The sequence below is a fragment of the Gopherus flavomarginatus genome, chromosome 3 (genome assembly GCF_025201925.1).
Source record: "Gopherus flavomarginatus isolate rGopFla2 chromosome 3, rGopFla2.mat.asm, whole genome shotgun sequence".
Lineage (NCBI taxonomy): Eukaryota > Metazoa > Chordata > Testudines > Testudinidae > Gopherus > Gopherus flavomarginatus.
Genome location: NC_066619.1, coordinates 38,396,453 through 38,410,599, shown reverse-complemented (window position 1 = coordinate 38,410,599; position 14,147 = coordinate 38,396,453). Strand labels below are relative to the sequence as shown.

At 39.9% G+C, this 14,147-nt stretch overlaps 1 protein-coding gene across 6 annotated transcripts in view; it reads left to right on the top strand.

The window, feature by feature from the left end:
* The window catches only part of PDE4D (phosphodiesterase 4D), a 1,077,829-nt gene that overhangs the window by 792,381 nt on the left and 271,301 nt on the right, over nt 1–14,147 (top strand). The window contains exon 1 of one of the 6 annotated variants that reach the window (XM_050946934.1): nt 12,909–12,990. The exons of the other annotated variants lie outside the window; for them this stretch is intronic. Within the exon in view, the coding sequence (XP_050802891.1) occupies nt 12,926–12,990 (65 nt within the window). The 5' untranslated portion in view covers nt 12,909–12,925. Of the gene's footprint in view, nt 1–12,908; nt 12,991–14,147 lie in introns of those variants that run through there. 6 annotated transcript variants of the gene reach the window in all.

The window sequence follows — 14,147 nt, the reverse complement described above, 5'->3', positions numbered from 1 at the left end:
TTCAGCTTTAATTCATACAATGTTTTCTTCTAAAATATTTGAAATTCATATATATATATATATATATATATATATATATATATATATATATATATATATACGTCTTTATTCATGGAATTTTCCAGGTTGTGTATATGCTTGAGTACATTTGCAGCTTTGTTGTTATGGCGGGAGTTCCCAAGTGTCTGAGATGTCCTTCCCTCATATCCCATCCTTTACCTTAGAGCAAAGCCAGTAGACTCCTGTTCCATTCCTCAGAAATGTAGCAACTAATGACCCATTCCTGCAAGCATTATTAGGCATAATATTTGACCACCATTCTTGAGGTAGTAAGCACCACACCGAGTGGTTTAATATATTAAGTTTAAATGGAATACGGGGTTTTCACCTACCCTTCATTCAGAGGCCAGCCTTTTCATTTAAAAAACAAAAACAAAAAAACAAACCACACACACATACACCACCATCACATAAGTTTATTTTACAGATGAAAAGGCCGAACAGTTGCTTTTGAAAAAATAAGCATAATTTAAAAAGTAGATGCCTCTGTTTTATTTTGTAAATAACCATTGAGCTAAGATCTTACATGCCAAGTTTCAATGTGGAGCAAATAGTTATTTACAAGCGGTGAGCCCTTGAAAAACAAAGGTTATGATGGAAACCATTACAGGCCTTTCACACTAAAGGCATAATTTGCCAACATAGGGAGGTGATGACAACAAGAGAGCAGAACTATTTGTTATGATAAATACTATAAATAATATGCACTGTCATCTCATGTTTCGTGTTTATTTGAAGATTCTGCATTTTTCAAACTGTTCTGAACCAAATCAGATTCTAAAAAGTGTTTAAAGATCTGTGTTCGGCCAGGGTTACAGTGGTTTGGAAAAACATAGCCCTGAGTGATGTAGCTAGGCTATGCTATGCTGACCTAGCCCCTGCTGTGGACCCTAGCTACTGTCATCCTATTCTGATGTAAAAAAACCCTTCTCTTGCTGTAGGCTGCATTTATGCTATGAGGTTATGCTAGTCTAGTTACAGGGATATAACTATGCCAGTATAGTCTCTGTAGTGTAGATACACCCTCAGTCTCCTGAATTTTTTTCAAGTAATTTAAAAACAGATTTCAAGAACTACCATTAAATAACAATTAAGAATTAAATAATGTTGACCTTGAAAAAATGGTTGCTTCTTTGTAAAAAGGTGAACACTGGCATCAGGGTACATAACAGAGAATATAATATTAGTTATCCATGTGACAGATTTATAAAACTATTCAAACAAAGTTTAGTTCCATTTTTTTAAACAAAAAACATTGTTCATTCCCACTTTAATGTCTCAGGGTCACATGTTCGACCCAGGTAGGGCTTAACATATGTTTAGCTGTTTCAGACCTCTGTATACTGAATTGCTGGAAGCATTCCATGCAGTCATGGTCTATGCCTATGTCTACACTGCAGTTAAAAACCTGTGGCTGTCCTATCTGAGCTAATTCGGGCTTGCAGGCCTTGGGCTATGCAGTTGCTTAATTGTGGTGTAACCATTCAGGCTTGGGCTGGAGTCTGGGCTCTGGGACCCAGGGCCGGCGCTACCATTTAGGCAGCCTAGGCAATCGCCTAGGGCGCCAGAATAATTGGTGGGCGTCATTTTGCCGGAGGGGGCGGCAGGCAGCTCCGGTGGAGCTGCCACAGTGGTGCCTGTGGAGGGTCTGCTGGTCTGCGGCTCCGGTGGAGCTGCCGCAGTCCTGCCTGCGGACGGTCGGCTCCTCGCGCGGCTCCGGTGGACCTCCTGCAGGCAGGACTGCGGCAGCTCCACCGGAGCTGCGGAGCACCGGACCCTCCGCAGGCACCACTGCGGCAGCTCCACCGGAGCCGCAGGACCAGCGTGCGGGGTGCCAAAATTGCCGGCTGCCTAGGGTGCTCAAACCCCTAGCGCCGGTCCTGCTGGGACCCAATAATGGGAGAGGGTCCCAGAGCCCAGGCTCCAGCTCGAGTATGAACATCTACACCGCAATTAAATAGCTCGCTAGTGCCCATGTCAGCAGATACTGATCAGATACGAGTGTTTAATTGCAGTGTAGACATACCCAAATGGGCCTGACCCTGCAATCCTTATTCAGATAAAACTCTGGTTGAACTAAGTGGGTGATTTGCCCAAGATGGGACTGCAGGATCAGTGCCTATATAATTAAGCATGGGAACCAATGCTTAATATCTTTTTATTGTGACAAATTTATAATTAAAACATTAGGAAATTACTCACCCACTTTTCATATGCCATATACATTAAGGTATATGTTTGAGGCTAATCTCTAACATATTTTGTGTGTGTGCACATAGACACACATACACAGGGTTTTTTCCCGAAGTATATGCTGAGCCATACTGTTAGATAAACCAAAACCTAGAATAGTGGAGTCATATGCTTAGTTTTCCATAACATCATGGTTTTTAAACTGCACCATTCTGATTATCAGGAAAACCCAATTGTGGCTGACATACTGAAGGTAACAATGTAACTTATTTTACTGAAAATGTAACCTTTTCTGGGAGAGAACATTCTGTTAAAATTTATAAAACTTTATAAGTCTTTTGTAGTAATAATAATAATTAATAATAACAAAACCAAATTTTTCATCGCCTATAGTTGTGTGCATTTCATGGACAGTTCAATACCTAACTGAATATGTCTGCATTCACATATTTGATCTGTCTATGCATGTCACATAGCTGCATACTTAATTTAGGAGCACCCTAATATGTGTGCATAGTTAAGCATGCCAACCTTGAAAATCTCGTATACTCTCTGGGCTAAATACTCTCCTTAATTATGCTGGTGCAACCTCCGTTATGAGCCTCAGGGTGTAATTTGGAAAGATTTTGGCTCAGTATATTGCTGTTATGTTTTCAGATCTGTCAACAACACAGCATTAATTCCTCAGTGCACAAGAAGCTAGCTTTCTGATCTCTTCATCTCATTGATGAAGCTGTGAAAGCATGCAGTATCAGAATTTGACCTGTAGTATGCATAATACCAATTACACACACACCTCCAACATACTGCTTTGTGAAGGGTTGCAATGAAACAACACATTTGACTACATTATGAATTATTCTGACACATCATTTTTTTAATTCCCCCATAGCAAAATGAGTGTCCTGTTTAATGAAAAGTGTGTCTTCATTCATAATAAAAAAATTAGTTTGTGTCAAAATATCACTTAGTCATTATTCACCTCTGAATGTTTTACACTGGTTCTAATTATAAACTAAGTACAACAAATCTGTGAGCAATTAACATATTTTAAGACTAGAACTATCTTTAAAAGTAAAACTTGAAGAGACCACCTGCTATTGCTGAACCATCTCCTCCATGGCACTCCCACTTCTGTCTGTTTATTGGTGAATCCCTATGTCAGATTTTTGCTGCTTTGGCTGTTTTTGAAGTTCCTTGTCTTTTCTGGGACCTAGAGATGCCAGATACCTGTGTACAATATCACCTGTCAATCCCTTAACATATGCTACTGGTAAATCATATGTATTTCTGTACATGGTCATAATCCTTTTTAGTGAAAGATGCTGAATACCCCTTTTCTGATTTACCCAGTGATCCTCTGACAAAGCAGTAAAGGAAGTTCACTAGAAAATCCAAAGATTAACTCCTTTTCCTGTGTTTTGAGCTAGGAAAGTTTTTTTTGTAGCATTTCTGAATTTACAGGCTCCAGATTCCCAGTTGGGTTATATATGTTTGGTTTAATCTAAAGTGACATTTTTTTTCACACAGAAGTGCCATAGGGACTCATAGACTTTAAGGTCAGAAGGGACCATTATGATCATCTAGTCTGACCTCCTGCACAATGCAGGCCACAGAATCTCACCCACCCACTCCTGTAACAAACCCTTAACCTATGTCTGAGTTATTGAACTCCTCAAATCATGGTTTGAAGATCTCAAGCTGCAGAGAATCCTCCAGCAAGTGACCCGTGCCCCATGCTGCAGAGGAAGGCGAAAAACCTCCAGGGCCTCTGCCAGTCTGCCCTGGAGGAAAATTCCTTCCTGACCCCAGATATGGTGATCAGTTAAACCCTGAGCATGTGGGCAAGACTCACCAGCCAGCACCCAGGAAAGAATTCTCTGTAGTAACTCAGATCCCACTCCATCTAACATCCCATCACAGACCACTGGGCATACTTATCTGCTGATAATCAAAAATCAGTTGCCAAATTAATTGCTAAAATTAGGCTATCCCATCATACCATCCTCTCCATAAACTTATCAAGCTTAGTCTTGAAACCAGATATGTCTTTTGCCCCCACTACTCCCCTTGGAAGGCTGTTCCAGAACTTCACTCCTCTCATGGTTAGAAACCTTCATCTAATTTCAAGTCTAAACTTCCTAGTGTCCAGTTTATATCCATTTGTTCTTGTGTCCACATTGGTACTAAGCTTAAATAATTCCTCTTCCTCCCTAATATTTATCCCTCTGATATATTTATAAAGAGCAATCATATCCCCACTCAACCTTCTTTTGGTTAGGCTAAACAAGCCAAGCTCTTTGAATCTCCTTTCATATGACATGTTTTCCATTCCTGGGATCATCCTAGTAGCACTTCTCTGAACCTGTTCCAGTTTGAATTCATCCTTCTTAAACATGGGAGACCTGAACTGCACACAGTATTCCAGATGAGGTCTCACCAGAGCCTTGTATAATGGTACTAAGAGCTCCTTATCTCTACTGGAAATACCTCGCCTGATGCATCCCAAGACTACATTAGCTTTTTTCACAGCCATACCACATTGGCAGCTCATAGTCATCCTGTGATCAACCAATACTGCGAGGTCCTTCTCCTCTTCTGTTACTTCCAACTGATGCTTCCCCAGCTTATAACAATAGTTCTTGTTAATAATCCCTAAATGCATGACCTTGCACTTTTCACTATTAAATTTCATCCTATTACTTGTACTCCAGTTTACAAGGTCATCCAGATCTTCCTGTATGATATTCCAGTCCTTCTCTGTGTTAGCAACACCTCCCAGCTTTGTGTCATCCACAAACTTTATTAGCGCATTCCCACTTTTTGTGCCAAGGTCAGTAATAAAAAGATTAAATAAGATTGGTCCCAAAACTGATCCCTGAGGAACTCCACTAGTAACCTCCTTCCAGCCTGACAGTTCACCTTTCAGTACCACCCATTGTAGTCTCCCCTTTCACCAGTTCCTTATCCACCTTTCAATTTTCATATTGATCCGCATCTTTTCCAATTTAGCTAATAATTCCCCATGTGGAACCGTATCAAATGCCTTACTGAAATCGAGGTAAATTAGATCCACTATGTTTCCTTTGTCCAAAAAATCTTTTACCTTCTCAAAGAAGGAGATCAGGTTGTCTTGGCACGATCTACCTTTTGTAAAACCATGTTGTATTTTGTCCCAATTACCATTGGCCTCAATGTCCTTAACTACTGTCTCCTTCAAAAATTTTTCTAAGACCTTGCATACTATAGATGTCAAACTAACAGGCTTGTAGTTACTCAGATCACTTTTTTCCCCTTTCTTAAAAATAGGAACGATGTTAGCAATTCTCCAGTAGTACAGTACAACCCCTGAGTTTACAGATTTATTAAAAATTCTTGCTAATGGGCTTGCAATTTCATGTGCCAGTTCCTTTAATATTCTTGGATGAAGATTATCTGGGCCCTCCAATTTTGTCCCATTAAGCTATTCGAGTTTGGCTTCTACCTCAGATGTGGTAATATCTACCTCCATATCCTCATTCCCATTTGTCATCCTGCCATTATCCCTAAGCTTCTCATTAGCCTCATTAAAGGCTTTAGATATTGGACCATGCCTAGATTATCCTTAACCTCCACTCCATCCTCAGTGTTTAGCGATCCTGCTTCTTGTTTCTTTGTTTTCTTCTTATTTATATGGCTATAGAACCTTTTACTATTGGTTTTAATTCCCTTTGCAAGGTCCAGCTCTACTTGGCTTATGGCCTTTCTCACTTTATCCCTACATGTTCTGACCTCAGTAAGGTAGGTTTCCTTGCTAATCCCTCCCATCTTCCACTCCTTGTAGGCTTTCTGCTTTTTCTTAATCACTTCTCTGAGATCCAGCTTGATCTACAACTCCTGCCTATGATTTTTTCCCTCTTTCTTGGGGAAGCTTTTTTTTATAGCATTTCTGAATTTACAGGCTCCAGATACCCAGTTGGGTTATATATGTTTGGTTTAAAAATAAGAATTAGTAATGTGGGAATTAGATTGAATGCACAGTAAATCTAATCATCTAAAGTGATTTTTTTTTTCACACGGAAGTGCCGTAAGGACTTCTGTGCCCTACTACACTTTAGCAATTGGCAGCAAAATACCCTCAGATTGCACGGTGGTGGGACAAGGCTGCAATTTTTCTCTACTTGAACAAAAAGAAAATCACTTTTTTACTGGAGCTGTTTTATCAAAGCTGGAAAAGGACATTCTTGCCCAGTAAATAACTAAAAAAAAAATTCAAAAACTGTAACTTCTCATAATTCTTAAGTATGTGTCACCAGGGAAGCTAATCCAAAAACCAAAGCAGAAATGCAATTCATTCCATCAACAAGCTTTTCTTTGTTTATTTACATCTATTATAGAGTCATCTAAGCTACATGTACTGTAAATAAGTGCCTTTCAAGCTTCAGATGATTTTTTACATTTTTATTTTGTATTTAATTTTATTTTTCCAAAGTTTTAACTTATCCATACAGACATATTCAAATACAATTACAAAGAAAATTTAACAGGAGTCGGGATTTAACAATAGCACAGTATAAAAATATTCATAGATAAATATTCCTAAGCATTCTAAAGTAAATAATAAACTAGGTGACTTTAATGTGAATGGTGAATGTAAAGACTAATGTCACAGCCTTCACTCAGGCCTTAATCCTGTGGCCTGTAAAAGTCCTCAAAAGTAGCAGAATCATTGTGTTTACACCACACAGCGGACTCTCCACAGAAGCACTTTGCAATGGGGACGCAGCTCCTCATAATGAAGAACAGTGATGATTCAGTCACTACTACTGCATAGGATGGAGTTAGGAGCTGGGAAGGAATGAAACCATATGGAGCCACTGTCCAGGAGGAGGAGTACAGTCCTTACTCCCTGACTTTCACTGAGTGCACAGCCCATTTATTTTGCTTGTATACAGAGGTCAAAATTTGGCTCTCTGACCTTACCCAGGCCAAATTTCCACTTAGTTCAGTCAGTGTTATCTTAGCACAGATTTAAGAGTTTGATTCAACCAAAGCCCAGATTCTGCAACTGGATCTACCTTGAGGGACCCAGACATCCAGGCAAACAAAGCTCCATTCATTGAAGGGGGACTCTGTGGGGACACAGGGATCTGCCTGTACAGATCCAGTTTCATGAATAGCATCTAAGAAACCTAGCGGAAGGGGGAAATTGCACAAGTGTCTTTGGAGAATGAACAATAATATTTTCTTAAAGGTGTAGTGAAATACTTTTCAAAAGAAATAAGTAAAACAAATTAAGAATCCCTCTCCAGTAGTAGAATAGGCATATAGGCCTAGCATTTACAAACAAATACATTTAAAACAAATTATCGAAGAGTCCATTCATCCTTTACTTCCTTGCCAAGACCTGACTTACCTGCCAAGATTCTCTGTTTCTCCTGATAGAGTTGACAACATCCCTAAGACTCCACTAAAGTAAAACAAGTTTGTGGCAGATTTCTGCATTTTTTTTCAGTAAATTAGTGAGATCAGCTACTGCAGGAATAATATACACCTCTACCCCGATATAACGCAACCCGATATAACACGGGTTCGCATACAATGCGATAAAGCTCTGACACGCTGCTCTGAGCAGCTTGTTAAGGGTCCAGGCCAGGCCGGGGCCGCGGGGTTTGATAAGGGGCAGAGGGTCTTGGGGGCAGTCAGGGGCTCCCTCCCCCACGGTCTGGGGGGCAGGAGCTGTGGGAGAGCACTTTTGGGGGCCCTGAAGTCCGAGTGTCGCCAAGGGGATTAGCAGGGGGCTGGGAGCAGCCTGCCCTGCTTCCCTTGCCCCGGTCCCACCCGTGTCACTCGGAGGAAGGGGCTTGGGGGAAGGAATCCCCTTGCACTCATCAGGAGCGGCGGAAGCGGAGCAGCCCAGCCCCAACCCGCTCCACTCCGCCAGCTCTGCTTCACACAGCAGGTGAATACGGGGGGCGTCTTTTCCCCAACCTCCCCACGGTCACTGACGGTGGGAAGCGGAGCGCCGCGGCTTGGAGCTGGCAGAGTGGAGCAGACTGGGGCCAGGCTGCTCCGCTTCCCGCCGCTGCCGGTGAGAGTCTGTCGTGGGGGAGGGGGCTGGATAGGAGTCGAAGCAGTCGGGATGGGGTTGGTTAGGGGGTGGGGTCCTGGAGGTGATTAGGGAAGGGGATCTCTGGAGGGGGCAGTCAGGGAACAAGGAACGGGGCAGGGGAGGAAAGCAAGTTTGATATAACGCGGTCTCACCTATAATGCAGTGAGATTTTTTGTCTCCCAAGGACCGCATTATATCAGGGTAGAGGTGTACAACCTAGAACTCAAATCTTGTCAGTAAAAATGACTTTCCGTTCATTTTTTAAAAGGAAGATTGAGCATTTATTTCAGCAAATACTATGTAATAATATTGTGCTTACTGCTTATATAATCCTTTTCATCCATATATCTTAAACTGATTTGCAAATGAGGGTAAGGAGCATTATCCCCACTTTACAAATGAGGAAACTAAGGTTCAGAGAAGTGACTTGCCCACGGTCGCAATGCAAATCAGTGGCTGAGTATGTAATAGAACTGGTTTCCAGTCCTCATCACCTTGGCCACACTGTTCATTCTTTACATTATTTTTTCAGTTTTGTCATGAAAATTACATAGAACATATGAATTTTCATACAATTACATACTACTTTGAAGATGTATTATTGAAAGGAAAGTACTCTAGGTTGCTTCTTGCACATCTTTTTTATTATTGTTTGAAATCACATCCATATCTTTCAGTACTGATGGAGTTTGAATATGCAGTCAAAACATGCTATTGTTGCTTTTCTTGTTACTACATGGAAAAACACACAAACTGAATTTTACCAGTTTAAAATACTGTATGCACAAATCACCTACTGCATATGACTATTACATTTGTTCTAAGCAATTAATTGGTTGTCTGCGCACATGTTAAACATGAATCTGTAAAGCATATTACACCCACTCATAAATAACAATATAAAATTCTAAACCTGTTTGCATTCACTCTTCTCTTCTTAAATGACTTAAAATACACCTAAACACAAGTGCTGGCACATTAGGCTTAATATGGCAACAGACTGTCATTTTAAATAACAAAATAGATCAGTGGGGGGAAAAACTGTTTTGCAGTGAGTTAATACACATTTCTTTCTTTCGTAGGCCATGATCCTGCAATGGGATCTGCTAATGCAATCTTTTATATCCATGAAAAGTCCCATTCATTTCACTTGGTGATGATGAGTGATTACTTGGTGGTACATTAAAATATGTTTGTTTTATGTTCCTGCAATGGTTGTGCTGTCTGTAGGCTGTCATGTTTGTCACCACAGTGCAGCATAAGGACCTGCCCCTGCTCTTATTCGAGTCAGTGATCAAAACTCCCATTGACATTAATGCAAACAAGGTCAGGCCTTATATGAAACTGGTGTCTCTTCCAAGCTATGTCTAACTGTTTAAAATGTTTGCTCAAAAACCTAGAATACTTTGTCTTTCTGATACATTTTTGAAAATACTGTCTGTAGAATAACTGGAGTATAAAAAGCAAAAATCTTTGTTCACTCACTGAACTGAGAAGATCCAGATATTGCTTTGCAGTCACTGCTCTTCTCTTGCATACAGAAAAGATCACCAGGCTTGCAAGGTTCCCAAACCCCTAGCTAAAAAATTGTGTTCTTCCCATAGTTTAGCTTTGCTCTCTGCACTTCACCTCCCTCAGCCTCCACACGTTTTCTTTAACTTGTCCTTGGGCAACCTCTGAATACAATAGAGATAACAGCATTCCCTGGAGGGCTTCAGACTCCTCCCACCATACTTCCTCTGTTACTGGAGGCCCAGATCTCTGCTGGTCCAGAATGGTGCCTGAGGCATGGTCTCAATCATTTGACTCACTGGGATGCAGTTGCACTACAGTGTTCTGCCTGTGGGTGCCTGTTAAATACCCAGTTGAACTGGAGGTACCTCTGTCACGGAGTGCGGGGTAGTCAGGGCCCTGTACCCACGGCTTCCTGCGATTCACCATGACTCTCAGCCAGCCAGTAAAGCAGAAGGTTTATTTGGATGACAGGAACACAGTCCAAAACAGGTTTTGCAGGCACAGACAACAGGATCCTCCCCAGTTAGGTCCATCTTGGGGTCCCAGGAGCATCACCGCCCCCTTGCAGGGTGGGGGGGTCAGAGCCCTGTCTGTGCTTCCCTCCATTCCCCAGTCAGCTCCTGAAAAAAAAACCCTCACACTCTCCAGCCTTTGTTCAGCTTCCCGGGCAGAGGTGTCACCTGGCCTCTAACTCTTTCCTGGGTTCTCATGTTACATGCTTAGGTATTTTCTCTCCAGCCAGTCTCCCATCTCCCAGTGCAGATCATCCTCCCAGGCCAACACCCCCCACTCAGCATTCACAGAGCACAGTAAGAACAGGCCCAGTTCATCACAACCTCATATAGGCAGAGGCAGCATTTTCATTGATATTACTTTGAGATCTAACCATCCTGCGATCTCTGTTGTCTGACACGGTGATATTTTTATTGCTTGAATGTCATTCAGGTATGGTACTTTGAGGCCATTTAGTCCAAAGCCCTGCTAATGCATGTTTTGATAATCTTTGTAAGTTTCTGACTGATTTGTTATTTAAGTGGGGTGTGGGAGGGTGTTGGCACTTAAGTTTAATAATAAGGTACATAACCAAGTTAAGTAAAATATAAAAATTAAAAACATCTAGATGTTCCATAACAGTCCAGCATTCCCTTTTCACACCCATTCTGTCTTTATTTGAATCCATCCCACTCTCATTCAAGCTGGAGCAAGGTTCAGCAAGCCCTGGCGCATCTAGATATAGTATCAAAGTGTGATGTGTGCAGTGGCAGATCCAGCTATTATTAAAGGTCTGTGGATGCAGGACCCTTCTCATTTTAAGCTATATTTATCAGAAAATCTTTGCTGGTCCTCTGCTCTTTGGAACTATCTTACATGATTCCATGGACTCTTTTAGCTCCTATATCTGCCAGTAAGTGTGATTTGAAAGATAGAGCCCTGAAAGCATGAAGAACAGAATGCTTGGCATGAACTCTCATTAAAATTCTTTCTGCTGTTAGGGAACAATTTATATGCAGATAACTAGTGCAAGCCTGCTGGGCAGTCAGGATCTTTCCTGACAATGCTCTGTACTCTACAATGCACATTATGGACCTGTGACAATGGTAATATGCAAAGATTCATTGGTATCAACAGAACATCACATACTGTCATGGAGCGACAGTTGAATATTTCACCTGATGAATTTTATTACATATTTTGAATAAACTATGTAGCACATTGTTTCCACCATCCATGTGGCTTATAGAAGTAGGTGGGTCATTCCTGAATATATTCAAATTTCACAAAAGTTTACTAATAAAATACTGGTTTATTCTCAGTTATTCACACGGCTGTTCTATCATCAAAATAGTATGCTCTCTGTCCTTGAGAACATTGTTCAAAGGAATTGTTACAATGCATGTAACCACTTGTCGAGAAATAACTTGGCTCTTTCAATTTAAAAAGAAATTCCACTGCAGATCGGTTTACAGTACACTTGCAAAACTTCATTTAAATCACACAAACACAATTCTGTTCTTTTTTAAATAAAGAAAAATGTTTTAAAACTGTAAGCAAACAAAATGTACTTTTTTTGCTTCCACTAACCGTGAAACTGCCAAACCAATTTAAATTAAAATTACCAAAAAGGAATTCCCTCTTGGGCTGGAAGCTTTTATGCTAAGCTTTTGGCTAGAAGTTAAAAATAAAAAGCTTAGCTGTTCGTAATGGAGATGCTGTTAGTCTTTACTGTAGCAGGACAAGCAGCCCTCTGCATTATAGTAAAAAGGACTTTATAATATAGCACTTGATATAAGGCATTTTTGTTCTTGAGTGATTTATAGCAGTGTGTATGTGCATGTGTGTGAGAGAGAGAAATTTTAACAATGAGGAATTTTATTTTTAATTTTCCTGCATTGTTTTCACACAGAGGTCACTTGTCCCTCAAAGAATATGTTCTGCTTTGTGAGGTTAGTAATGCTTCTCATTCACAAATCTAGGACTGGCAGAGGATATATGGGAAGGGGAGGGGAAGAATTATATTCACTGATAAGACTTCTGGTGAACCTGAGGTGCAGAAAGCTTTCTTCCTTTTGTTTTACTCCATTGGGATGAACTCATCTAGCACTTCTGAAACAGGAACTTCCCTGGAAACTCACTGGTGTGACAATATCTTACATTCATTTTTTCCTTTTACGATCACTAGTTTTTTAATATGATTGACCTTTAAACCTGTTGTTATAGGACTATGAGAAAGAGCTCAAGAGTCTCTTTCATCTGCCTTGGTTCCCATGTGACCTAGATGGAGAATAGATTCAAAATACTGTTCCTCTGTAGGCAATAGGAGACAGAAGAGACAAGCACTGTCACTTCTGAACAGACTAGTGCTGGAGTAAATTCAGTGTGAAAAAGGAAAGAGTTCCTGTGAGTTGCAACTCCTCCTTTGGAGCTTGGATTATTACGGGAGGAGGATTTCAGAGGGTTTTTTTTTTTTTTTACACAAATCTCACTTTGAAATGGAATACGTGGAGAGTGAGCTTTATAAGGGCAACTGAAGTTTCACTGCTAAAAATACTTGGGGAATTTTTCAAAATGAGCATTGTTATGAAGCCAAGATCTCGATCTACCAGCTCCTTAAGGACTGCAGATACAATTTGGTAATGTGTTTTGGGTTTTTTGTTTTTTTTTTCCTGATGATCTCACCCTGCACCCTCATTCTCACACACAAACATACTGAAAAAGTGGCTGTATTTAATGCTGTTTTGACAGATTTTGCATGGGTACTAGAAATGCTCAGCTGTTAAGTTTAATTGAATAGTTTATAGCAAAAAACAAAATTAGTGTGCTACTCCTTGTACAACATTGTGTTCCTTCTTATTGAATAAGGAATATAGATTATTAATTAGTCACATTTAATAATTTTAATTCACTTGAGACACTATTTAATATGTGACACTTGATCTGAATTATAACTTTAGTTTCTGAAATCAAACTTGCAGATTTGTTTTCTCATAGGTAAGATTAAAATGGTAGTTTTCACTGGCTATTTTTGGATATGTATACACAGTTCATGGTTTTTGTTGCACTAAAAGACTGATTGCTCATGGATGACCGTCCACAGAAAAGACAGATAGCAGCTAAAGTGACATAAAGTGAGATTCTGCGCTGCATTATGGATTATGCATTTTTTCTCCACTCAGAAAAGTGAAAGTTGACGACATTAGCAGTCAATACAGTGTGTTTTGTTTTCTTGTTAAATTTATCATCTGGTAATTGTCAAGGTTGTATCCTCTGTTGTTTAATTATTCTCATTACTAAACTGAGTGAACTTTGTGGAGCTTGATTAACACAGGAAGGGCAAATTTTCTAATAGCTATACAAATACACAAATTTAGCTTGTTAGTGAATTCCCTACCTTTTTCTAACTCTCCTTCCTATATCATACTTTATTATGGATATAAAAAACCTACAGTATTTTAGAGTAATGGTTCAGAATCCTGCACTGACACTATAGTAAACTATGGTGTTTTGGACCATTAAAGTAAAATTCTACAATATTTTTATTATTGTTTAGAATTAAGCAGTGTTATTTCCTAAGTGCTTTCACTGAGATGTATAATACTAATTAGATACATATTTAGTTGTCAAACCTGTCAAGTTAACATAATTGATCTTTAGCTTATAAAAGTTTTTTGTTTTTGCCATAACTCTACAAGCTTTTTGATTGAATCACTCCAATCCATACAGTATGGAGGTGAAAGTGATAATAAGTGCTAACTAATTTTTTCTAGCTATCTTGTATTAAAACTAGATA